The sequence below is a fragment of the Phoenix dactylifera genome, chromosome 3 (genome assembly GCF_051530095.1).
Source record: "Phoenix dactylifera cultivar Ajwa chromosome 3, Ajwa_hap1_PhDact_Kaust_v1.1, whole genome shotgun sequence".
Lineage (NCBI taxonomy): Eukaryota > Viridiplantae > Streptophyta > Magnoliopsida > Arecales > Arecaceae > Phoenix > Phoenix dactylifera.
Window position 1 is genome coordinate 38,758,403 of NC_143192.1, and position 27,912 is coordinate 38,786,314.

At 43.4% G+C, this 27,912-nt stretch overlaps 1 protein-coding gene and 1 long non-coding RNA gene across 9 annotated transcripts; one reads left to right on the forward strand and one right to left on the reverse strand.

Moving 5' to 3' along the window:
* Nucleotides 1-1,057: 1,057 nt before the first annotated feature.
* Nucleotides 1,058-24,069, reverse strand: LOC149768099 (uncharacterized). Of its 8 annotated transcripts, none has more exons than XM_089929641.1 (5): nt 23,279-24,069; nt 21,907-21,961; nt 19,525-20,933; nt 3,778-3,832; nt 1,058-1,672 (listed from the first exon to the last, which is right to left on the reverse strand). In XM_089929641.1, the coding sequence occupies exons 3-4, from the start codon at nt 20,528-20,530 to the stop codon at nt 3,795-3,797; spliced, it is 1,044 nt and encodes a 347-aa protein (XP_089785767.1). In that variant the 5' UTR covers nt 20,531-20,933; nt 21,907-21,961; nt 23,279-24,069; the 3' UTR covers nt 1,058-1,672; nt 3,778-3,794. The 8 variants fall into 8 exon arrangements, with proteins under 8 accessions (XP_089785767.1, XP_089785766.1, XP_089785769.1 ...); XM_089929640.1 differs by lacking the exon at nt 1,058-1,672 and adding an exon at nt 2,626-2,802; XM_089929642.1 differs by lacking the exon at nt 1,058-1,672 and adding an exon at nt 2,942-3,378.
* LOC120106729 (uncharacterized) lies at nt 22,438-27,503 on the forward strand. Its single transcript, XR_005508788.3, has 2 exons — nt 22,438-22,900; nt 27,343-27,503. It is a non-coding gene; the product is annotated as an uncharacterized LOC120106729 (long non-coding RNA).
* The last annotated feature ends 409 nt before the right edge of the window (nt 27,504-27,912 follow it).

Below are 27,912 nucleotides of genomic sequence, written 5' to 3' on the forward strand. Positions count from 1 at the left end.
TACACTTTGCATAAAGAAACAGAGGAATATCTTGCTTCTCGCGGACTTAAAAATGCTTTGTACTCCATTGATGCAGATGATGTAAAAGAAGATTTGTTTAGCAATCTTGTGCCTTGTTGTTTCCAGGTAAAACACTCGAACATAATTAGTGTCAAAAATATCATTTTGATAATCCTTATGTCCGATCAATTTTGATGCTTATCTGAAGTTTAGTAACTTGTGTTAGATGATTTTGAACCATTTCATTGTTGAAATTGCTAGTTATGTATATTTCAATATTAGACCTCTTTTTCTTCACATGGCAACATCATAAGAAGAACATGCCTATTTCAAAGGAATACGGTGATCGGAGAGCGTATGTTTAATGGAGCCCATAATGGCATGGAATTGTGCTCTTTCCTCTTTTTTGCACGGTAATTAATCTACCTGATTTCTGAGATTGACCTTTTATCTACTTCACAGTTTTGTACAAATCGTAGTTCCATATATTTGGCAAACTATGGAAGGTCAAAGATTTCAGATCCTTCAATTTTCTAGCTCACTTGTTCTCTTTATTTTTATTTTTATTTTTTTACTCACTCTCATCTGCATGTTTCTGTTGTTCCACAGGATGTAGTTGGATCTAGTTCTTTCTCGACCGAATCCTCAGAGCAACATCTCAATCTAGGGGATCCTGTTGTGGCACAACCAATATCTTGCAAACCTGTAAGTTATGTTATTCCAATGTTTGCATCTTGTGAAATTGTGGTCCTTGTGCTCGAGAAATTCTGCCAATATCTGTTCAGGTCATTCTTGAGCGATGTGTATGAAGATGTGCCTTTGGTTGACATTGGTTTTGCCAAATGGTTTCATGTTAATAATGAACATGCTTATATTGCAATTTGTTACTAATGATAATAGGGTGCAGTATCTTTATTCTAGTTTGCTTATTTAAATTCAATGTTTTAGGTTGATGAACATATTAGTTCTATCTACTCGACAATATGTACAAATATTGTACAATCATGAATTTGGTAAAAGGTGGAATGTCAAATATTAATAACCTTCATTTTGGCTCACATTCATCTGCATCTTCTTGTTCTTCCATAGGATGTGGTTGGGATCCAGTTCTATCCCAGTTGAATGTTCAAAACAACAATAGAATTATGGGTATTCAATTGAAGTGCAACCAATATCCCACAAACATGCAAGTTTATGTTATCACCAATGTGCAAATTTTGTGGATTCTTGATTTTTGTACTTGAAAAGCATCTTTTAATATCTGTAAGGGTCATTCTTCAAGGATGTGTGAACAAATGTGCCTTTTGCTGAGCTTGATTTTGCCAAATTTTTCTATATTTAAGTGAATGTGTTACTTCTCCAGATGCTTGATTTCTTTCCTCCTTTCTTCTCCTTCTTATTTTCTTTCTTTCTTTCCTTCATTCTTCTCTCCGACGACAAACCGTCAGAACCGAGCTCGGCTGCTTGTTCTTCTCTCCGACGGAGACAGGGACGGGGACGGGGATGGGGATGGGGATGGGGCGGGCTCGGGCTCGCCGCTCTGGCTCGGGCTCCGTGCCTCCGCGCAACGTGGACCGTCCAACCCGTGTCGCCGTTTATCCACACTTTGTTCTTGCTCCAAATAAAGCAAGTGCTGAAGTCCATCTAACCAAGTAGTCCAAATCACGATAATCTGGACAAAAACAAAAAAAATTGCATCCCAGTAAAATTATAATTTATTTTAGGAAGAACCATGCTAGATGGGGTCGAACCAAGGGTGGGTACAAAAATTTGATATTTATTATTTTGCCAAATACTCTGAATGTTAAACTGCTGCAATATGTAAATAAATATAATTCATAAATTTGTAAATCAATTTAGAGGCAATTAGACTGCTTCATCTGACCCCCTGACTATGATTTAAAATGATCCATGTCTTAACTCCAACAGACTAATGAACAGGGATAAATGGTACGATACAAATTCGAGCCGAGATGGAAACTTTGTAACCAAATTAATACCTAAAAATACAGGATGTTGTTTGATAAATCCGACTAATGGAGCAAACAGTTTAAAGAAATCTGATACCATCTTGTCTGTGGGAATAAAAGCAACAGCAAGCTTTCCCTCTATCCAAAAAATAAAAAATAAAAATAAACACAAAACCTTCCGATTGGACAAAAAATGAAAATAATAACCGTCCTAGGTGGGCTTGATCAATGATAAGTACAACATAAATCCATCTTTCATTATTTGCTGAACAAGTTTTTTTGTTTTATCTTTTTCTTTTTTTCCCTTTGTGTTTTTCTGATAATTAATAACAAGCAGATTGTTGAGCTGCTACAAGATTACGACCACAAATTGGCCGGATCTATCCATGACCTGAATGCAACCTGAGTAGACTACAAATTCTTAATCGGATTGGGGTCAAAAATTGAACTTCATTTGAAAACTAGGTCAGTTCTAGATTTTATAATTTCTAATCCAATCCTGACTCGTCTTAGCTCATGTATCACTCAAGTCTAATTTGGGTTAAAAAAAAAGGCTGGCTCATTCTGTCACACCCCAGATCCGGATCCGTGACACGGCCGTGCTATTGCCGACTACTGCCCACAATAACACACAGCCTCGTACATGGTCAACAGGTAGTCAAAGCAGTCAAACTTGCATATATCAAAAGAAGGTGGTACAACACACTGGTTCATATAAAGTATAGAGCTTCTACATAGTTTATATACACAAAAGTTTATTTATATCATCCCCAAAAATAAGGAAGCCCTGTTGCAAAAGAAAATGCTTCTAGCAGCTGTCACTGGTGGTGATCTGAAAAAAAAACGTAAATGAACAGGCATGAGCTACACGGCTCAGTAAGTAATCCTGCATAATCTTGTCGAATCAACTAAAAATGCTAACCATGCGTATCAGGGTTTGAGAAGCTGACATGTATGCTACTAAATCAATCATCATAATAAAATATCCATGCTGAGTAAATAAAACAGTATCCTACAATGTCAAGAAATCATGTAATGTGCACATGTAGGAAAAATCGTGCCACCGGCATGCCGTGGTCGTGCTCTTAAATGCTACTGCGAAGTCGTTCTTGGCCACTGGCGGGACCGGCTCAGTTATTAGGCGGCCACTGGCGGGGCTGGCTCAGTCATTCTCGGCCACTGGCAAGGCCGGCTCAGTTACATTGGGTCAGTAGCTCTTAAGAGTTCAAAAATAATGCTTCGTATAGGTAGTACCTCATAGATGCTACGGCGAATTCATTATTGGTCACTGGCGGGGCCTGCTCAGTTATTAGTCGGCCACTAGCGGGGCTGGCTCAGTCATTATCGGCCACTGGCAAGGCCGGCTCAGTTGCATTCGGCCCGTAGCAATAGGAGTTCTTAGGTACCCCTTTACAAGCAATATGCAGCTAGAGCAAATCATTATCATTCTTTACACTCATGCTAATAAAAATCATAATATGGAATTCAATTCATTTTGCATGTATCACAAGAGCTATGAAAACATAATATGTGCACAACTATGAATTATGTGACTGACATGTACCACCCATGTTCATATTTCATAACTCATATCTTAGCATGTAATGTAATCCCAGTATTTTGTAGGCATAACGGAATATAAAGCATATATTATCATATCTTGTGTAACTAGAGCATGTCAGATATACATATCGTTCTTAGCCTACAGTACATGCATAACATGTTAAATTTCATGTATGATTCATAAAAGATTAGGGCAGGCTACTTACATACATGATTCACAACAAGATTAAAACAAGTTACTTACAGTAATTTGCCTTTCTCCTAGGTCTCCTGCGTCCTGGTGACGAGTCCTAAGTCACCTACAATCATGTCATAATAATAATATGTTATTTTCTTTTCTACCTGAAATTTAGCCCAAGCCTAATTCCTCTGTATTGGGGTCTTGGCTAGGCTCATAAGTCTTAATTGGCCCTCCGATTGGCCACTAAGCTTAATTTCCAGCTTAATTGGGTTTAATTCCGGGTTTAGGGTCACCGTGGCCTATTTGGGCCTGAGTCAGAATTAATCTGGGGTCAATTTGGCCCCAAATTAGTCACATTGGGCTTGAATTGGGCTTATTTCCACTAATTTGGTCTGTTAGGACCAATCCCAGCCGAATTGGGTTTGGGCCTCATTCCATTTGGGCTTAATTTTGGTTAAATTTATAGTCTGGCTCGTCCAGGTTTAGCCCAATTTGATTGGGCTCGGGTTCAGGTTCAATTGGCTAAACCAATTTCTTATTATTGGGCTTAACGGGTTTTCGGACCCAAACCCGATTCCGACCCGTTAACCCACTCTTTTCTTTTCTCTCTTTTTTTTTTCTTTCTCTTTTTCTTTCTTTTTCTTCCCTGTTTCTTTTCTTCTCCTTTCCGAAGCTTCTTTTCCTTCTCTCTTTTCCTTTCTTTCTTCCCTTCTCCCGATCCCTCTTTTTCTTCCCCCTTTCTTCTCCTGCGAAGGGAGGAAGGTGCTCTCCGGAGGGGCCGAGCCACGGCCGGCGGTACCAGCGGCCGATCCCGGAGGCCGAGCCCACGGCGTCCCCGGCTGAGCCCGTGGTCGGAGCCGACGGCTCCCTCGTTCCCACTATGGTGGGGAAAGAAACCCACCACCGCGACCATGGCTGCGGTCGAACTCGCCGCGACCAAGGAAGGTGGCGGTCGAGCTCACCGTGCCCGAGGGAGGGGAGGAAGGGCCTCCGGCCGTCGATGCTGCGACCATGACTGCGGCCAAGGTCACCGCGCCGGATCCACGGTCGAAACACCGGTAGGCTCCCCTCTTCTTTTTCTTCTTTTCTTTCTTTTTCTCTTTTTTTTTTCGGTCCTTCCCTCCGGCACCACTACCTCTTGCCGGAGAGGAGGTGGTAGTCCGGCCGGGGCTGGCGGCCCTGTGGCCACGCCGGTTGCCGGCTCGGCCAGACCGGCGGCCCGGGGCTGCCCCCCGAGCCCTAGGGTAGCCGCAGCTAAAGCTGCGGTGCCCTGCTCATCTGCAGCCGAGCTCGGCCCGACCCGTGGACTGTAGGCCTTTTCCCCCCTCCCCTGTGTCGGTTTCCTCCCCTCTGTTTCACTGTTGACACAGAGGGGAAGAGCACCCCACAGTGGAATTTCTTTACCCCGGTTAAACCCTTACACTAATGCTCCTTACCTTGGCCGGTTGCAGTCGGGCAGTACCTCCCCCTGGTAGTCCCTCCTTCCCCTTGGAGCTTCAGGGCTCCTTTGCCTTCGGCTCCAAGGCTTCGGCTCTCTCTCTCGTTCAGTATTCTAGGGGGTCTGTAACTTGGGGTTGCCGGCAGAGGCTTAAATAATTTGTTTAGAGGGTGAGACCCCCCTCTGAGAGGTCCCATCCTCTCCTTTCCTCCCTGCTCCGGGACTGGCAACCGCCCCCCTGTCTCAGGCGCGCCGGAATCGGCTGCCAGCAGGGGTGAGGTCACCGTCCCAGGGTTTGCATGGCTGGGGATTTCCTTCTGTGAAGTCCCATCCCCCTTATCCTCCCTTATCCTCTGGCTCCGGGACTCACAGCTGCCCCCTGCTCTGCCATGGTGCCTGGCTCACCACTTGGGGCGTGAGGTGACCCTAGCCACCTCTCCCTGCTCTGCCATGGTGCCTGGCTTACCGTCTGGGGCGTGAGGTGACCCTAGCCACCTCTCCCTGCTCTGCCATGGTGCCTGGCTTACCGTCTAGGGCGTGAGGTAACCCTTCCCTGTCGGTCTTATCCTTTCGTTTCAGAGCAGGAAGGAGGTGGCAACCTCTTCCTGATAGCCATTATAATAATACTGCCCACAGTGAAATTTGGGCCCAAACCCTTAACTGGGCCTATTTCCTATTGGGCCTAGTAGGTTGTGGGCCCGGACATTACATCCTACCCCCCTTAAAATAAATTTCGTCCGCGAAATTATACATACCTCTATCTTTGAAGAGCTGGGGGTAACTTTGGCGCATCTCCTCTTCAAGTTCCCAGGTGGCTTCCCGTTTAGTGTGGTTGGCCCACTGAATTTTGACATAAGGGATGGTACGCCTCCGAAGAATTTGCTCCTTCTTATCGACGATGCGCAGAGGAGCTTCCTCATAGGTCAGGTCTTCATTTATCTGCAAGGGTTCATACTATAATACATGGCTGGGATCTGGGATGTACCTGCGTAGGAGGGAGACGTGAAAGACGTCGTGTACTCCTGATAACTCTGGAGGTAGGGCCAGCTTGTAGGCGACCTTGCCCACTTTAGCGAAAACCTCGAATGGGCCGATGTAGCGGGGACTCAGTTTACCGTGCCGCCCAAATCGGGTAACACCCCTTGACGGAGAAATTTTTAGGAAGACAAAGTTCCCCTCCAAAAATTCCAATTTCCTCCTGCCTTTGTCAGCCCATCGTTTCTGTCTGTCCTGAGCGGCTTGTAGTCTCCGCGTTATTAGCAGTACCTTATCTCTAGCACTCTGGACCAATTCAGGACCGAGTAGTTTTCGCTCTCCGACCTCATCCCAATGTAAAGGAGATCGGCATTTTCTTCCATATAGAGCTTCATATGGCGCCATTTGGATGCTGGAATGGTAACTGTTGTTGTAGGCAAACTCTACCAGAGGTATGTGGTCGTCCCAGCCTCCACCTAGGTCCATGGTACAAGCTCTCAACATGTCTTCCAGGGTCTATATTGTTCGTTCTGACTGACCGTCGGTCTGGAGGTGGTATGCGGTACTGAGCCTCAATTCGGTACCCATGGCCTTCTGAAAGCTTTCCCAGAATCTGGATACAAATCGAGGGTCGCGATCAGAGACGATGCTCACTGGCACTCCATGTAGGCGCACAATTTCATTAATGTACACTTGGGCTAGCCTGTCCAATGAGGTTCCAACCCTAAAGGGTAGGAAGTGAGCTGACTTTGTGAGGCGGTCGACAATCACCCACACTGCATCATTCCTTTTTACTATCCTTGGAAGCCCTGTAACAAAGTCCATAGTGATATGCTCCCATTTCCATTCTGGAATCTCTAATGGCTTTAGTAACCCTGCTGGCCTCTGGTGTTCTGCTTTTATCAGCTGACAGGTCATGCATCGGGCAACATACTCAGCTATTTCTCTTTTCATACCCTTCCACCAGTAATGCTCTCGGAGGTCCCTGTACATCTTAGTACTGCCGGGGTGAACGGAGAAGCGGGATTGGTGGGCTTCTCCTAGAATTTCTTTCTTTAATTCCACATCAGCTGGGACATACAATCGATGACCGAACCTCAGGGTACCATCTGAGTGAATCTGGAGCTCGGGTCGTAACCCTTTTTCCACTTCATCCTTGAGTTGACCTGTGCGTGCGTCAGACTGCTGAGCGATCTTTATTCTGTCGATCAGTGTCGGTTGTATCCTTAGAGTGGCCAACAGACTTTTTGTAGTTGGTACAATTACTTCAACCTGCAGCTTATCAAGATCCTTCTGAACCTGTGGCTGGGTGGTGAGTAGTGCAGATGAACTTACTGCTGACTTTCTGCTTAGAGCGTCAGCCACCACATTAGCTTTGCCTGGATGATATTTGATATCCAAATCATAGTCTTTCAGGAGTTCCAACCATCTTCTTTGCCGCATATTCAATTCTTTCTGAGTGAATATGTACTTTAAACTCTTATGGTCAGTGTACACTTCACAATGCTCTCCATAAAGGTAGTGCCTCCAGATTTTCAGGGCAAAGACCACTGCAGCTAACTCCAGGTCGTGGGTTGGATAATTCTGCTCATAGGGCTTTAGCTGTCTAGAGGCATAGGCTACTACCTTGCCATTTTGCATTAATACACAACCTAGCCCGGTTTTGGAAGCATCGCTATAAATAGTAAATTCTCCATTTGTGGATGGCAGAGTTAAAATTGGAGCAGATACTAACCTCTGTTTTAACTCTTGGAAGCTCTTCTCATAACTGCTGTCCCAGATAAACTTGGCCCGTTTTTTGGTTAATCGGGTCAAGGGGGTGGCTATTTTGGAAAATCCTTCCACAAACCGTCGGTAATACCCGGCCAGTCCCAAAAAGCTACTAATTTCTTTAACATTGGTGGGATGAGGCCAATCTACCACTGCTTCTATTTTCTTAGGGTCCACTGACACCCCATTCCCGGAGATCACGTGACCGAGGAATGCCATGCTGCTCAACCAGAATTCGCATTTGCTCAGCTTGGCATATAACTTTTTCTTCTGAAGGGTCGGTAGTACCATTCTTAAATGAACTTCGTGCTCTTCCCTGCTCCTTGAGTAAATCAGTATATCATCAATAAAGACTATCACAAACTGATCTAAATTCTGCTTGAAGACTCTGTTCATTAAGTCCATAAAAGCAGCTGAAGCATTGGACAGTCCGAATGGCATAACCAGAAATTTATAATGCCCATACCTGGTTCGGAATGCAGTCTTTGGCACGTCATCAGGCTTGATTTTTAACTGATGGTAACCGGACCGCAAATCTATCTTGGAGAAGACTTGGGCACCTTGCAGCTGGTCAAACAGGTCGTCGATCCGGGGCAGAGGATATTTGTTCTTTATAGTTATTTTGTTCAGTTCCCGGTAATCGATGCACAGCCGCATGCTCCCATCCTTCTTTTTCACAAATAGTACTGGAGCTCCCCATGGAGACACACTAGGTTGAATAAACTTTTTATCCAAAAGTTCTTGTAATTGTGTCTTTAATTCTCTGAGCTCGGCAGGGGCCATTCGATAAGGAGCCTTGGAGATAGGTCCTGCTCCAGGGGTGAGGTCTATAGTAAATTCGACCTCCCGATCAGGGGGTAGTCCCGGTAACTCTTCAGAAAAAACATCCGGATATTCTCTGACTACCGGAATATCTTCTAGTTTGATTTCCTTTTGGGTATCCGTGACACATGCCAGGTAAGCCGTGCACCCCTTTCTGAGTGCTCTAATGGCTCGCAAGGAAGAAATGAAATGCAGTGTCGGCTTACATTGAGGGGGCATATCGTCATTCTGAAAGAAGAATTCTGATTCCCCTGGCATCCGGAATACCACTTTCTTATGGTAACAATCAATGTGGGCATGATACTGGGACATCCAGTCCATCCCCAAGATGATGTCAAAATCATGCATGTCCAGTTGTAGAAGATTTGCTTCTAATTCTTTTCCTCCCAACTGAATTATGCAGTTCTTGTATTTAGTGTCAACTATCACTGTCTCTTGAAGGGGTGTGGCTGTTGGGAACCCGCCCATGCCGCTGATATTTCAAAAATTTTTCAGATGGCAGCGGAATCGGCATGCACGAGTTCGACGTTCATCTCATGAACGTTGTTTCGAGACCTTTCGTAATTAGGTAAGAATTAAATCCTTTTAAAACTAATAGGAAGATCAAATCTTCACCTTGCGCGGGTAGATGATCACCGCGAATCTGAATTCGTGGTTTTAGGAAGAGGGTTCGCTTGAAGCCGTTCAAACGTCCGGCCTCTACGGGTATCCACACGAAGCAGAGGATCGATCAAAGCTTTCTCGTCTCCCCGGGGTGCTAGCTCCCTTGCAGAGACTTCCTTTGATGGCTGATCTCCTCTCTTTCTTTCAACTCTTGAAAGTGCTTGAGAGGAGGAAGAAGAAGAAGGGACTCAAGGAAGAAGAACACAGCTTCTGCAGCCTTCTTTCTTTTCCCTGCGTTGGAAGAAGGATTGGAGGAAGAGGATGACGCCAACGCTTGGACTTTGCTCTCCCTTTGCTTGCGGCTGAACCAAGAGAGGAGGGGGCTGGTGGCGGCAGCAAGAGGAGGAAGAGAGCTCTTAGCTAGGGCGCCGGCCTCATGCCTCCTTATAAAGCCATCTAGGGCTCCTACAATCTAGGAGCCCTAGACATATTGCCTAAGAGGGAAGGGGGGCGCCGGCCCTTCTCTTCATGCCGCACACAAGGAGAGGAGGAGGGGCGTGAACCCTCCTTCTTGTGATGCCCTAATCCTCTTCCAAAGAGGATTGGGTGCCTCTCTTATGGTTTAATCCCAATCCAATTAGGATTAGCCAAATTGGGTTCAATCTATGCTAGTCCTAATCCAATTAGGATTTGAATGAACCATGACTCAATTGAACTCTTCAATCCTAATCCAATTAGGAGTCATGTTGATTCATTAGATTAATAATTAATTTAGACTTAAGGAATCCTAATCTAATTAGGATGTATTTAATTTTAGTCCTAATCCAATTAGGACTCTATTTGAATCCGAAGTCCTAATCCAATTAGGATTTCTAGGAATCCTACTCCAAGTAGGAATCCAATTTTAATTCAAAATTCCTAATCTCATTAGGATTGTAGGAATCCTATTCCAAGTAGGAATTCCAGTCCTATTCCAACTAGGATTTCCAGCCCTAATCCAATTAGGACTCTAGGAATCCCTCCCGAAGTAGGATTTGTGTTTAAGTCTAATTAATTAATTCCCTTTGTTTCTTCTTCAACTTCTTATCAATCAAATTGATTTCTTGTGATTCCTAATCACGATTTCAACCATCGGATCGGTCAATACTTCTAGTGTGTGTGACCCCATAGGTTCTATTCTGACTGGTAGTGAGATATATTGTGATCTCTATCACTATATCATTGAAAACTCCTTTCAATGGGTTGGAACGATTCCAACTCAACTCATTAGGGTTTATCGATCATCAAGATAATCCCTATAAGTCCCACCATCCACCAGTGACACCTAGCAGCATGTAGTGGCTACCCAGCAGAATGGAATGATGAACCTCTAGGTGCAGTTAACATGTGATACAGTCCTACTATCGTGGATCCCTACAGGACGGAGGTCATGGACAACTCGTCAAACCCCATCGTCTGTCATATGTCAAGATTTATTTGACTCGAGTTCGATAGTGAAAAACTCTTTCTCCACTGTGTATACTGCCCCGGCCGAGGTCTTACGAACTCAGTCTTATAAATCACATAGGATCTCTCCTTATCTATCAAGGTCGATAGATTCCATATAGGTGCATACCCTACTCCTACAGTGAACTTACTGCAGCCAATCTACACTGCATGGACCCATATGGCTAGAGACCATGTATGTGTGCAGTCAAACTACAATAACCTCACTGTGAGTAGCCGAAGCACTGCAGGTCAAAGGACCAGTCACACTACTGCAACATCAAGCAAGTCACTGACGAGTGGATAGACATCCAAGTGACTTCTTGTATTGGTCACGCTCAGTACCCTTGTTCTCTAACAAGCACCTGCACTATCACTTCAGTGTCCCTACACTGTGGACTCAAGTCTCGTCCATCCAGAAGGAGAGTGATCTGTGCACTGATCGGATCGATCACCGTCCTCGTGATGATCCTTTGATCAGGAGCATTTAGAAATTAATCACCAATGATACATGGCTCAAATTCTCAACTCTTGAGAATATGTATCATCATCTTATTAATTTCTTGGACGATTCATAGACACATAAACAATATGAATGAAAAAGATGCCTTTTATTTATTCAATAATAAATAGTCAAGTACAAAATTATGTCCCTAGAATCAACAATGTGTCAGCCAAATTGGCTTCTAGGGCATACATCTAACAATCTCCCACTTGCACTAAAGCCAATTGGTCATATATCTTAGGCCCATCTTCTCAAGGTGGGCTTCAGTCTTTTGCTGACTCAGCTGCTTAGTGAAAGGGTCTGCCACGTTATCCGCGGAGTCTACTCTCTGCACCTCTACATATTTCTTCTCCACATAGTCGCGTATGAGGTGAAAGCGCCGCTCTATATGCTTAGACTTCTGATGAGACCTTGGCTCCTTAGCAAGGGCTATGGCGCCATTGTTATCGCAGTAGAGTGTTATGGCATCTGATGTCATCACATCCAGCTCTGCAATGAATTTCTTGAACCAGAAGCCTTCCTTAGCAGCTTCAGAGGCGGCGATGTATTCGGCTTCCATAGTCGAATCAGCAATGATCGGTTGTTTAGAACTCTTCCAATTCACCGTACCACCATTGCACAAGAACACGTATCCAGATGTTGACTTCCTGTCATCGACATTAGTCATGAAGTCTGAATCTGTGTACCCTTCTACCTTTAACTCTGATGATCCTCCAAAAACCAAGAATAAATCTTTAGTTCTTCTCAAGTACTTAAGAATATTCTTCACAGCTGTCCAGTGTTCTTCACCTGGATTCGACTGATATCTGCTTGTGACACTCACAGCAAGAGCTATATCAGGTCGTGTACATAGCATGGCATACATGAGGCTTCCTATTGCCGATGCATAAGGAATCTTGCTCATGCGTTGAATCTCCTCAGGTGTGTTGGGGCACATCTTCTTGGAGAGATGAATTCCATGCCTTAGGGGTAAGAGACCCCTCTTGGAGTTTTCCATGCTGAACCTGTTCAGCACCTCCTCTATGTACATTTTCTGTGACAGGCCAAGCATCCTTTTAGATCTATCTCTATAGACCTTTATTTCCAAAATATAGGATGCTTCCCCAAGGTCTTTCATGGAGAATTCTTTTGACAACCAGACCTTGACCGAGGTTAGCATGGGAATATCATTCCCAATCAGGAGAATGTCATCTACGTACAGTACGAGAAAAACGACAGCACTCCCACTAACCTTTTTATAAACACATGGTTCCTCCTCGTTTTTGATGAAATCAAACGTTTTGATTGTATCATCGAAACGAGTGTTCCAACTCCGAGATGCTTGCTTTAGTCCATAGATGGACCTTTGCAGCTTGCAGACCTTGTGATCTCCATCACTGGAAGTAAAACCCAAAGGCTGTTCCATATAGATATCTTCATCAAGATATCCATTCAGGAAAGCAGTTTTCACATCCATCTGCCAGATTTCATAATCATGAAATGCTGCAATGGCAAGCAATGTTCGGATGGATTTTAGCATGGCTACAGGTGAAAAGGTCTCCGATAGTCAATGCCTTCGCGCTGACTATACCCTTTCGCCACAAGCCTTGCCTTATAGGTCTCTACCTCTCCATCCGAACCTATCTTCCTTTTGTAGATCCATTTGCATCCAATAGGTACAATACCTTCTGGTGGATCTACTAAGGTCCAGACTTGGTTGGAATGCATGGAGTCTATCTCTGACTTCATAGCTTCCAGCCATTTCTCGGAATCGATATCAGATATCGCCTCGTTGTAGGTTTTGGGATCCTGTATGTGATCCCTATCTCCCACTAGGAACATTTCCTCTGTATCCTCTTCTAGTATACCTAAGTATCTATCGGGAGGATGGAAGACCCTACTAGATCTACGAGGTGGTTGAGGGACATCGTGTACTGGCTCCTTATGAATAGGTTCTATAGGATCCATGACTCGTTGCTTTTCAGAGACTTTCTCTTCAAGCTCAATTTTCCTCCCACTGCCTCTATCAAGGATAAACTGATTTTCCAAGAAGATGGCATGACGGCTCACAAACACATTGTGATCCTCTGAGACGTAAAAATTGTATCCTAATGACTCTTTAGGATATCCTATAAAACGAGCACTTATGGTCCTAGCCTCTAACTTGTTCGCCTGTAGTCGCTTGACGTGGGCCGGACATCCCCAAATCTTGAGATGACCCAGACTTGGTTTCTTACCATGCCATATCTCATACGGTGTGGTAGGAACGGATTTAGAGGGAACTCTATTCAATAAATAAATCGCTGTGAGTAAGGCATCTCCCCAAAGGAACATAGGTAAATCAGTGAAGCTCATCATGGACCTGACCATATCCAATAGGGTCCGATTTCTCCTCTCTGACACCCCGTTGAGTTGAGGTGTACCCGGAGGTGTCCATTGTGAGACTATGCCGTTTTCTTTGAGATAGTCCCGGAATTCTCCACTAAGGTATTCTCCTCCTCGATCTGATCGAAGAGCCTTAAGAGGTTTTCCAGTTTGTTTTTCTACTTCATTCTTGAACTCTTTGAACTTTTCAAAGGATTCAGACTTGTGTCTCATAAGATACACATACCCATACCGTGAATAATCATCGGTAAAGGTAATGAAGTAAGAATAACGTCCCCTGGCTAGCACATCGAATGGGCCACATACATCTGTATGTACTAGGGTAAGTATTTCAGTGGTCCTCTCCCCATGTCCTACAAAGGGTAGTCTGGCCATCTTTCCTTGAAGACAGGACTCGCAAACTGGATATGACTCGGAAGTCAATGAGCCTAAGAGCCCATCTTTATCCATTTTGTTCATTCTATCTTCTCCAATATGGCCAAGTCTGAGGTGCCATAAATATCTTTGGTTTATCTCATCTCTGGATCTTTTGGATCCTTTGGCACTCACATCTTGCTCGGTAACATTCACAGATACATCCATATGTAAATGGTAGAGACTGTCAATCATAAAACCACGTGCGACTATTTTATTTCTCAAATAAATAGAACAGCAGTCTTTGTCAAATGTAAAAACATGACCTTCATGTGCTAGACATGAAACAGAAATCAAATTTCTGCTAGCAACAGGTACATAATAGCAGTCTCTAAGTATTAAACTAAATCCAGACGGTAGTCGCAGATGGTAGGTGCCCACAGCCACAGCAGCAACTTTTGCCCCGTTGCCAACCCGAAGGGTTACCGCACCTTCCGCCAGCCTTCTACTTTCCTTTAGACCCTGCATGGTAGTGCACAAATGAGCACTAGAACCAGAATCTATAACCCAACTAGAAGTAGAAGAAACCGTTAGATTAGTTTCAATAATGAGCAAGTCTATACCTTCTGAAGGTGTGTCACCTTTCTTGTTCTTCAGGCTCTCGAGGTATGAAGGACAGTTTCTCTTCCAGTGGCCTTCGACATTGCAGTGGAAACATTTTCCTTTGTCGTTAGCCTTTTTCTTTTGAACTTCCTTCTTTGGCTTCTTGTCTTTCTTCTGCTTCTTTGCAGGCTTCTTTTTCTTCCAAGTAGACTTTCTCTTGGAACCAGAAGTCAACTCAGCAGCGAGGACATTGCCCCTTGAACCTTTCAAGGCTCCCTCAGCAGTTACCAACATGTTGATTAGTTCAGTCTTAGTGCATTCAATCTTATTCATGTGGTAGTTTACTATAAACTGACCAAATGAATCAGGAAGTGACTGTAGGATCAAATCCACTTGCAATTCCTTGTGCATGTCCATACCGAGCTTCTCAAGCTCCTCTAGGTCCTTGATCATGGTCAGACCGTGATCATGGACAGACTGCCCTTCGCGCATCTTCGCTTTGAAAAGCCTCTTGGACACTTCAAAACGAGCTGTGCGACTCTGCTCACCATACAACTCTTGTAGGTGTGCCAGTATGTCCCTAGCAGTCTTTATATTTTCATGCTGGCATTAGAGTTCATTAGACATAGATGCCATCATATAGCATTTTACTCTAATGTCATCGTCCAACCACTTTTTATGCATCTCACGCTGAACATCAGTGGGACGTGCTGGTAATGTGGGGATATGTGAATCGAGTATATAGCCTATCTTCTCACAGTCCAAAACTATTTTGAGATTTCTAAGCCAGTCCTTGTAATTGGTTCCGGTCAGTCGGTTGGTCTCAAGAATACGGGTCAAAGGGTTTGAAGCCGACATTGTATCTGCAGAGAGTAAAGATTCTAGTTAGACTCTTGTACTTGATCCTAATCTGTCCTAAGGTCTTTTAGAACAAATATGACTCCCACTATTTTCTCGAATTCCTCACACTCCCCTGGTAGGAAAACGGAAATCCCACACGACTAGGGTTTCTAGTGGGTACTGCGGTCCCACCAATTCACATGCCACCTCACCTAACAGTTATTGGTGACACATAGATGGATGAGTGTACAACTCTTGTACAATGCTTCTCAAGCATGTTGCAGTGCAACTTGGTCTCTAAGCCATGAAGACCTCACCTAACAGTTATTGGTCCCATTTCTTAGTTAAGTCAGACCCATCGTATAACCGTAGGAATAAAGTCGTCATTGGGTCCTCACCTAACAGTTATTGGTGCCCAACCCCACCTTTACCCTACAACATCTCATGTCTATAGAGAGGTCCAGCCCCCCAATGCAACTTGACCACTGTATCCAGCCGAGACAAGTCAACATCAGAAAGGCCTTAGCAGCTCTACTACAGTGGAAGACCTATTGACTTAATATTGGTTAATCAGGTCTTAGTGTTTGCAACTTGAGCCTTTCATAAGAGGTAATCGAACAATTGGCCAGGTAAGCAGGTGGGAGGCTCCCCTTACTCAGAGAGTAAGGTCCTAATTAAGTAACCACCTTTCATGCTTTCCTAGACACCAATTAGATCAATTAATCTAATATGACTTGCTCATGTCGGTTCACTCTCGACTTGATTGAGGAGGTTTTAATTTAGGTCTCAATTGGGTTTGCTACATCACATGTAGACCTATCTACCCGACTCTCATTCACATCACATGCAAACGGCGCATTGCAGGCAGTTATAATCGCGGCATCAAATTAAAGCTAAACTTTAACTAGGTGATGATCATGGATTCTAATTAGGTCGTATTACAAGCACATGCACATCAATTGATCAAGTGGTCTTCAACTCTTGAATTGGTTCCAAGCCTCCTTGATTCGATCCTTGATCAACCCTTGATCCCATCGCCATCAACCACTTGGATCACCTTTCATCTCATGCCTTTGCTTCAACTTGATCGTTGATGTACATCACATCACAGAAATACAACCAGATGTAAAATAAAAATAAAAATAATTTACATCTCCTTTTAGGGGGCACGCAGGCCTCTCAAAACATCAAATAAGATGCATGCAAGCATCTGAAAAATTACATGACATCGCAGATCACATCGCAGGTCATTACATTTGATACCAAAAGGGGTTGAATCCTATGATCATCACCGTATGCTACAATTATAATTTTCAGATCTGAAACTTAACTGATTATATCATGACATAGGTCGCTGATCATGCTAATCATGATTCTAAACTTTGTAATCCCATTAACAATGCAATTAGAATCATCTTTTTATCACATAAAAATCAGCATGTAAAAATTCAGCACCCCTGAAAAAATCTGCATGCAGAATTTTTCAGCATGCATGATCAATCAATTTTCAGATCTAATAAGCCTTTAAATATTTAATTCTTACCTTAATCTACGAAGCCTAGGCTCTGATACCACTGTTGGGAACCCGCCCATGCCGCTGATATTTCAAAAATTTTTCAGATGGCAGCGGAATCGGCATGCACGAGTTCGACGTTCATCTCATGAACGTTGTTTCGAGACCTTTCGTAATTAGGTAAGAATTAAATCCTTTTAAAACTAATAGGAAGATCAAATCTTCACCTTGCGCGGTTAGATGATCACCGCGAATCTGAATTCGTGGTTTTAGGAAGAGGGTTCGCTTGAAGCCGTTCAAACGTCCGGCCTCTACGGGTATCCACACGAAGCAGAGGACCGATCAAAGCTTTCTCGTCTCCCCGGGGTGCTAGCTCCCTTGCAGAGACTTCCTTTGATGGCTGATCTCCTCTCTTTCTTTCAACTCTTGAAAGTGCTTGAGAGGAGGAAGAAGAAGAAGGGACTCAAGGAAGAAGAACACAGCTTCTGCAGCCTTCTTTCTTTTCCCTGCGTTGGAAGAAGGATTGGAGGAAGAGGATGACGCCAACGCTTGGACTTTGCTCTCCCTTTGCTTGCGGCTGAACCAAGAGAGGAGGGGGCTGGTGGCGGCAGCAAGAGGAGGAAGAGAGCTCTTAGCTAGGGCGCCGGCCTCATGCCTCCTTATAAAGCCATCTAGGGCTCCTACAATCTAGGAGCCCTAGACATATTGCCTAAGAGGGAAGGGGGGCGCCGGCCCTTCTCTTCATGCCGCACACAAGGAGAGGAGGAGGGGCGTGAACCCTCCTTCTTGTGATGCCCTAATCCTCTTCCAAAGAGGATTGGGTGCCTCTCTTATGGTTTAATCCCAATCCAATTAGGATTAGCCAAATTGGGTTCAATCTATGCTAGTCCTAATCCAATTAGGATTTGAATGAACCATGACTCAATTGAACTCTTCAATCCTAATCCAATTAGGAGTCATGTTGATTCATTAGATTAATAATTAATTTAGACTTAAGAAATCCTAATCTAATTAGGATGTATTTAATTTTAGTCCTAATCCAATTAGGACTCTATTTGAATCCGAAGTCCTAATCCAATTAGGATTTCTAGGAATCCTACTCCAAGTAGGAATCCAATTTTAATTCAAAATTCCTAATCTCATTAGGATTGTAGGAATCCTATTCCAAGTAGGAATTCCAGTCCTATTCCAACTAGGATTCCCAGCCCTAATCCAATTAGGACTCTAGGAATCCCTCCCGAAGTAGGATTTGTGTTTAAGTCTAATTAATTAATTCCCTTTGTTTCTTCTTCAACTTCTTATCAATCAAATTGATTTCTTGTGATTCCTAATCACGATTTCAACCATCGGATCGGTCAATACTTCTAGTGTGTGTGACCCCATAGGTTCTATTCTGACTGGTAGTGAGATATATTGTGATCTCTATCACTATATCATTGAAAACTCCTTTCAATGGGTTGGAACGATTCCAACTCAACTCATTAGGGTTTATCGATCATCAAGATAATCCCTATAAGTCCCACCATCCACCAGTGACACCTAGCAGCATGTAGTGGCTACCCAGCAGAATGGAATGATGAACCTCTAGGTGCAGTTAACATGTGATACAGTCCTACTATCGTGGATCCCTACAGGACGGAGGTCATGGACAACTCGTCAAACCCCATCGTCTGTCATATGTCAAGATTTATTTGACTCGAGTTCGATAGTGAAAAACTCTTTCTCCACTGTGTATACTGCCCCGGCCGAGGTCTTACGAACTCAGTCTTATAAATCACATAGGATCTCTCCTTATCTATCAAGGTCGATAGATTCCATATAGGTGCATACCCTACTCCTACAGTGAACTTACTGCAGCCAATCTACACTGCATGGACCCATATGGCTAGAGACCATGTATGTGTGCAGTCAAACTACAATAACCTCACTGTGAGTAGCCGAAGCACTGCAGGTCAAAGGACCAGTCACACTACTGCAACATCAAGCAAGTCACTGACGAGTGGATAGACATCCAAGTGACTTCTTGTATTGGTCACGCTCAGTACCCTTGTTCTCTAACAAGCACCTGCACTATCACTTCAGTGTCCCTACACTGTGGACTCAAGTCTCGTCCATCCAGAAGGAGAGTAATCTGTGCACTGATCGGATCGATCACCGTCCTCGTGATGATCCTTTGATCAGGAGCATTTAGAAATTAATCACCAATGATACATGGCTCAAATTCTCAACTCTTGAGAATATGTATCATCATCTTATTAATTTCTTGGACGATTCATAGACACATAAACAATATGAATGAAAAAGATGCCTTTTATTTATTCAATAATAAATAGTCAAGTACAAAATTATGTCCCTAGAATCAACAATGTGTCAGCCAAATTGGCTTCTAGGGCATACATCTAACAGTGGCAACATGCAATGGTTCTATTTTCTCAGATGTGCAGTGCAACTGTTTGGAAAAACTAACTGACACGAAGGAATGTGTGGAACCAGAATCAAATAGAATAGAGGCATCAATCAAATTAACTGGCAATGTACCTGTCACCACTTGGTCGCTCACACTGGCGTCCTGGCGAGTCAGTGCGAATACTCGGGGGGTGTTCCTTGGCTTCTGGCCCTCGGTTGCAGGAGGTCTGGGTGCCCTCTTCGGGCAGTCACATGCCATATGTCCGAGCTGCCCGCATGTAAAACAGGCCCCAATTTTCTTCAAACAGGGCCCACTGTGATGCTTGCCGCAGCTAGGGCAACCTCGGTTCTGTCTCTTCTTAATCATAGACCCCTTGATGCCCTTGGGCCTACTGCTCTGTCCTCCTGCTGGCCTGGCCTTCGTCAGATCACTTCTTTCTAAGTCAGGCCTCATCAAGTCGGCCTCAACCTTCAAGGCCCGATCCAGCACGTCTCTGTAGCAGGTGAATAGGTGAGAAGATATCCGAGATCTGATCCTGTACCTCAACCCTCGCTCAAACCGGCTTGCCTTACTGCTTTCATTTTCCATGAACTGGGGGCAGAACCGGCCCAGTTCGTTGAATTTGCTGGCATACTGCAGGACAGACATATGCTCGGACTGCGTCAGTGTCAAAAATTCATCTTGTTTCATCTGGTTCACCGAGTCCGGAAAATACTCTGCATAGAACAGCCTCGTGAAGTCCCTCCAAGTAATCCTGCTGGCGGGGTATGCGGGCTCCATGGTCGTCCACCAAAACTCGGCGCTCCCCTTCAGCTGGGGAATGGCTAATCGGACCTTCGTTTCTTCGGGGAACTGGAGTGCCTGGAACATCTTCTCCATATCCCGAATCCATGTCTCGGCCGCTATCGGGTCCGGTCCGCCATCAAATACTAGTGGGTTCAATCGTCGAAACCTCTCATAATAAGAGCTGGTTGGTTGTATGGTAGCTAGCTGTATCTGCTGCTGCTGCTGGAGGAGCTGCACCATCAACTGGTACACTCCAGCTAGATCCGCGCTACCTGCCCCAGAGCGTGGTGTATCCGGGGACTCGGAGCGGTAGCTAGGATCTGGGGACGGTGGCCTCCTATCATCCTCCATATCTTATAGTGTTTCTGCAACCAAAATTCAAAGTAAGGTCAATATACCCTAATAAGTCTCAACACACTTAACTACCCGTTAACCCCAATTTTATTGTTATGTTCTTGTTAGTCCTAAAGCTCTGATACCACGAAATGTCACGCCCCGGATCCGGATCCGTGACACGGCCGTGCTATTGCCGACTACTGCCCACAATAGCACGCAGCCTCGTACATGGTCAACAGGTAGTCAAAGCAGTCAAACTTGCATATATCAAAAGAAGGTGGTACAACACACTGGTTCATATAAAGTACAGAGCTTCTACATAGTTTATATACACAAAAGTTTATTTATATCATCCCCAAAAATAAGGAAGCCCTGTTGCAAAAGAAAAATGCTTCTAGCAGCTGTCACTGGTGGTGATCTGAAAAAAAACGTAAATGAACAGGCATGAGCTACACGGCTCAGTAAGTAATCCTGCATAATCTTGTCGAATCAACTAAAAATGCTAACCATGCTTATCAGGGTTTGAGAAGCTGACATGTATGCTACTAAATCAATCATCATAATAAAATATCCATGCTGAGTAAATAAAACAGTATCCTACAATGTCAAGAAATCATGTAATGTGCACATGTAGGAAAAATCGTGCCACCGGCATGCCGTGGTCGTGCTCTTAAATGCTACTGCAAGTCGTTCTTGGCCACTGGCGGGACCGGCTCAGTTATTAGGCGGCCACTGGCGGGGCTGGCTCAGTCATTCTCGGCCACTGGCAAGGCCGGCTCAGTTACATTGGGTCAGTAGCTCTTAAGAGTTCATAAATAATGCTTCGTATAGGTAGTACCTCATAGATGCTACGGCGAATTTATTATTGGTCACTGGCGGGGCCTGCTCAGTTATTAGTCGGCCACTGGCGGGGCTGGCTCAGTCATTATCGGCCACTGGCAAGGCCGGCTCAGTTGCATTCGGCCCGTAGCAATAGGAGTTCTTAGGTACCCCTTTACAAGCAATATGCAGCTAGAGCAAATCATTATCATTCTTTACACTCATGCTAATAAAAATCATAATATGGAATTCAATTCATTTTGCATGTATCACAAGAGCTATGAAAACATAATATGTGCACAACTATGAATTATGTGACTGACATGTACCACCCATGTTCATATTTCATAACTCATATCTTAGCATGTAATGTAATCCCAGTATTTTGTAGGCATAACGGAATATAAAGCATATATCATCATATCTTGTGTAACTAGAGCATGTCAGATACACATATCGTTCTTAGCCTACAGTACATGCATAACATGTTAAATTTCATGTATGATTCATAAAAGATTAGGGCAGGCTACTTACATACATGATTCACAACAAGATTAAAACAAGTTACTTACAGTAATTTGCCTTTCTCCTAGGTCTCCTGCGTCCTGGTGACGAGTCCTAAGTCACCTACAATCATGTCATAATAATAATATGTTATTTCCTTTTCTACCTGAAATTTAGCCCAAGCCTAATTCCTCTGTATTGGGGTCTTGGCTAGGCTCATAAGTCTTAATTGGCCCTCCGATTGGCCACTAAGCTTAATTCCCAGCTTAATTGGGTTTAATTCCGGGTTTAGGGTCACCGTGGCCTATTTGGGCCTGAGTCAGGATTAATCTGGGGTCAATTTGGCCCCAAATTAGTCACATTGGGCTTGAATTGGGCTTATTTCCACTAATTTGGTCTGTTAGGACCAATCCCAGCCGAATTGGGTTTGGGCCTCATTCCATTTGGGCTTAATTTTGGTTAAATTTATAGTTTGGCTCGTCCAGGTTTAGCCCAATTTGATTGGGCTCGGGTTCAGGTTCAATTGGCTAAACCAATTTCTTATTATTGGGCTTAACGGATTTTCGGACCCAAACCCGATTCCGACCCGTTAACCCACTCTTTTCTTTTCTCTTTTTTTTTTTCTTTCTCTTTTTCTTTCTTTTTCTTCCCTGTTTCTTTTCTTCTCCTTCCCGAAGCTTCTTTTCCTTCTCTCTTTTCCTTTCTTTCTTCCCTTCTCCCGATCCCTCTTTTCCTTCCCCCTTTCTTCTCCTGCGAAGGGAGGAAGGTGCTCTCCGGAGGGGCCGAGCCACGGCCGGCGGTACCTGCGGCCGATGCCCGAGGCCGAGCCCACGGCGTCCCCGGCTGAGCCCGTGGTCGGAGCCGACGGCTCCCTCGTTCCCACTATGGTGGGGAAAGAAACCCACCACCGCGACTATGGCTGCGGTCGAACTCGCCGCGACCAAGGAAGGTGGCGGTCGAGCTCACCGTGCCCGAGGGAGGGGAGGAAGGGCCTCCAGCCGTCGATGCTGCGACCACGACTGCGGCCAAGGTCACCGCGCCAGATCCACGGTCGAAACACCGGTAGGCTCCCCTCTTCTTTTTCTTCTTTTCTTTCTTTTTCTCCTTTTTTTTTCGGTCCTTCCCTCCGGCACCACCACCTCTTGCCGGAGAGGAGGTGGTGGTCCGGCCGGGGCTGGCGGCCCTATGGCCACGCCGGTTGCCGGCTCGGCCAGACCGGCGGCCCGGGGCTGCCCCCCGAGCCCTAGGGTAGCCGCAGCCGAAGCTGCGGTGCCCTGCTCATCTGCAGCCGAGCTCGGCCCGACCCGTGGACTGTAGGCCTTTTCCCCCCTCCCCTGTGTCGGTTTCCTCCCCTCTGTTTCACTGTTGACACAGAGGGGAAGAGCACCCCACAGTGAAATTTCTTTACCCCGGTTAAATCCTTACCCTAATGCTCCTTACCTTGGCCGGTTGCAGTCGGGCAGTACCTCCCCCTGGTAGTCCCTCCTTCCCCTTGGAGCTTCAGGGCTCCTTTGCCTTCGGCTCCAAGGCTTCGGCTCTCTCTCTCGTTCAATATTCTAGGGAGTCTGTGACTTGGGGTTGCCGGCAGAGGCTTAAATAATTTGTTTAGAGGGTGAGACCCCCCTCTTAGAGGTCCCATCCTCTCCTTTCCTCCCTGCTCTGGGACTGGCAGCCGCCCCCCTGTCTCAGGCGCGCCGGAATCGGCTGCCAGCAGGGGTGAGGTCACCGTCCCAGGGTTTGCATGGCTGGGGATTTCCTTCTGTGAAGTCCCATCCCCCTTATCCTCCCTTATCCTCTGGCTCCGGGACTCATAGCTGCCCCCTGCTCTGCCATGGTGCCTGGCTCGCCACTTGGGGCGTGAGGTGACCCTAGCCACCTCTCCCTGCTCTGCCATGGTGCCTGGCTTACCGTCTGGGGCGTGAGGCGACCCTAGCCACCTCTCCCTGCTCTGCCATGGTGCCTGGCTTACCGTCTGGGGCGTGAGGTAACCCTTCCTTGTCGGTCTTATTCTTTCGTTTCAGAGCAGGAAGGAGGTGGCAACCTCTTCCTGATAGCCATTATAATAATACTGCCCACAGTGAAATTTGCGCCCAAACCCTTAACTGGGCCTATTTCCTATTGGGCCTAGTAGGTTGTGGGCCCGGACATTACACATTCTGAAACTAACCCCTTTGTGGCCCCCTATAGTATAAAAAATATTTTTAATATAAATCTGTGAATCAAACTGTCATATGCTTTAACACGATCCAACTTATGAATGACGATAGTTGGACTCCTACACATGTTCTATTGCTCTTATGAAACTTTGCAACGAAAATACTAAAAAGGTGAAAGTAAATTTTGCATAAAAAACCACTTAATTATTGATTTGTAAAGAAAAAAAAATAGATTTTTCTTTCTCATAACGGCCGACACATTAGAACTTCTTGGATAAGTTTAACCTTGGATCTAAATACAAGATGGATAATATTGCACAAAAAATATTTGACTTTTCTTAATTATTGATTTTTAAAAGACAAAGATTGGACTATTCTTGCACATAAGGATGCACAATTAGAACTTTTGGATAAGTTTAACCTTGGATCTAAATACAAGATGGATAATATACACATTTAAAATGCCCCATACATGTTTACCAAATACTATACATACATAATTATGTATATATTTATGTATATTTATACATGCAAGTATGTATATATGTAAGTATGTGTGTCTATACATATATATATTCTTAATAATAATAATATATGTATATTCTAAATATGTGACAAATATTTGTTTACTTAGATAAAATGGATGATGGTGTTTTTTAGTAATTTGTTTTACTAAAAAGATTAAAACAATATATATTGAGAGTAGGATTCAAAAATGATTTTAGCAAATTGTTTTTTGTCAAAATGGATGGGAGGAGAAATTTTTTTAGTAATTTGCTTCGGTGAAAAATGATTAAAAAACGTTATGTTGAGAGTATGTATATATATATATATATGTAAGTATATGTGTCAATACATATATACATATATATATATATTCTTAATAATAATAATATATGTATATTCTAAATATGTGACAAATATTTGTTTACTTAGATAAAATGGACGACGGTGTTTTTTAGTAATTAGTTTTACCAAAAAGATTAAAACAATATATATTGAGAGTAGGATTCAAAAATGTTTTTAGCAAATTGTTTTTTGTCAAAATGGATGGGAGGAGAAATTTTTTTAGTTATTTGCTTCGGTGAAAAATGATTAAAAAGCATGATGTTGAGAGTATGTATATATGTAAGTATGTGTGTCAATACATATATACATATATATATTCTTAATAATAATAATATATGTATATTCTAAATATGTGACAAATATTTGTTTACTTAGATAAAATGGACGATGGTGTTTTTTACTAATTTGTTTTACCAAAAAGATTAAAACAATATATATTGAGAGTAGGATTCAAAAATGATTTTAGCAAATTGTTTTTTGTCAAAATGGATGGGAGGAGAAATTTTTTTAGTAATTTGCTTCGGTGAAAAATGATTAAAAAACGTTATGTTGAGAGTATGTATATATGTAAGTATGTGTGTCAATACATATATACATATATATATTCTTAATAATAATAATATATGTATATTCTAAATATGTGACAAATATTTGTTTACTTAGATAAAATGGACGATGGTGTTTTTTAGTAATTAGTTTTACCAAAAAGATTAAAACAATATATATTGAGAGTAGGATTCAAAAATGATTTTAGCAAATTGTTTTTTGTCAAAATGGATGGGAGGAGAAATTTTTTTAGTTATTTGCTTCGGTGAAAAATGATTAAAAAGCATTATGTTGAGAGTATGTATATATGTAAGTATGTGTGTCAATACATATATATACATATATATATTCTTAATAATAATAATATATGTATATTCTAAATATGTGACAAATATTTGTTTACTTAGATAAAATGAACGATGGTGTTTTTTAGTAATTTATTTTACCAAAAATATTAAAACAATATATATTGAGAGTAGGATTCAAAAATGATTTTAGCAAATTGTTTTTTGTCAAAATGAATGGGAGGAGAAATTTTTTTAGTAATTTGCTTCGGTGAAAAATGATTAATAAACGTTATGTTGAGAGTGGGATTTGAACCCACACCCTTTCGGAGCAGAACCTGGCGCCTTAGGCCAACTCGGCCATCTCAACCAGTTTCGTTAGATTTATTGTTTTTTATTTTTAAGAATCAAAGTACCCGAGCTCAACCTCCCCATTGAATTCTTATCTGGACCAAATTAAAAAGTTTCTAATCCACAAGCTGGGCCTCGATCTAAGCCATTTACCTTAAGAATATGCTAATAGGCTTCGCTTGGTCCTATTATTAGTTCTATATGCTGCTATCTGATAAATATTTCAATCATATACTTCCAAATCAAAATCAGAAATAATTTGCTAAAATTAAAAATAATGTATAAAACTACATAATTCTAACAATTCTAGTAGCACAGTAGCATGTTTCACGCCATTCATCAATCCCATCTTCCAGAAGGGGCATGCAAATTTGATAGAGATACATAATTTGATGGATTCTCTGGTTCTGACTGAAGAAGGAACCTGGAAGCCAGATCTTGCATTTCCTGGTTTTTATGAATCACAGAAGCACCAAAAAGAGCTCCCCAAACACTAGATAAAGAGGGTGCAACTGGCATTGAATTTATAAAATCCACAGCTTGATTCAGCTATCACGGTGTCGGACCCGAACACGAGGCAGATAGCGAGGGAATGGATGCCTCTGCCGGTGCCGGAGTCGACAAGCTCGGCGGAGGCCTTGGCCAGGATGGCGAGGGTGAAATGATCAGGAGATTGGTGAGTGCGCATGCGGCGGAAGATGGCGAGGGGCTCGATGAAGAGGCCGGCGCGGGAGTAGGCGGCGAGGAGGGCGTTCCTGAGGAAGATGTTGGACGGGGCGCCGGTGGCCGCGGCGGAGTCGAAGACGAGGCGAGAGAGGGAGGGGAAGCCGAGGCGGGAGTAGGCGGAGATGAGAGCGGACGAGAGGACGGGGTGGCGGTGGAGGCCAATGGGGAAGGCGCGGGCGTGGGCTCGCTGGGCAAGCCGGAGGGCGCCGGCGCCGGCGGCGAGACGGAGGAGGCCGGAGAGGGACCGGACGGCGGCCGAGGGGGAAGGGGAGAACATCGGGAGAGAGGGAGAGGAGATTGGGTAGGGGCTAAGGTTCCGATAACGGCGTTATTCCAATATAACGGCCTCCATTGCCGCCGACTGTTATATCGGTAATCTGAGCCGTTATTTGCCCGATTACAAAAGGGTGATTTCAATTTTTTATATTAAAATACGAGTGTTATAACAGCCGTTACAGCGTTTGTTTTTCCTGGTGCGCAAACCCTTTTAGAGAGAAAATTGTACAAAAAATTGTTTTATTTAGAATAAAAATAGAAATAACAGCAGGTTATAATACGTAGCCTTTGCTGACTCTGATACCAATTGTCGCAGATGAAAGAATGGAGAGGAAGCCGGCTAAGGGGAAGATGGCTTGATAAGGAAAGGATACCCTAGAGTTTATATGTAATACAGATAGCGAAATATTGGCTCTATGACCAACATGTAGACTTATAGCAGGCCATTATAACATTATAATCGTCATCATCCTTTTACTTCCCTGTTGTTAGCGTGTGGTTCCAAATTTTTATTGTTAAATAACAAACATTAGGATATCCGATGTAACATTATTATTATTATTATTATTATTATTTATGCAGGTGCACAAACTCTTTTAAAGAGAAAATTGCAATTTAGAATCAAAATAGAAATAACAATCATACCGTACAATGGATTGTTATAAGAGTCATCTTTTAGATATATTATTTTAAAATAAAATTTTTTAATTTGTATCTAAAGACTAAAAGTCAAAAATTGTAGCAAATTGTAAGCAATCTATTCTTGTTAGAAGGTTTAAGATGATTTTGTAATCTTACAGCAGCCTGTAACAGGTTTGGGCCCCCTTTGTTATATTATATCCATTATAACAAAGAAAAAGATAATGACTGCAATAGCAGATTATTC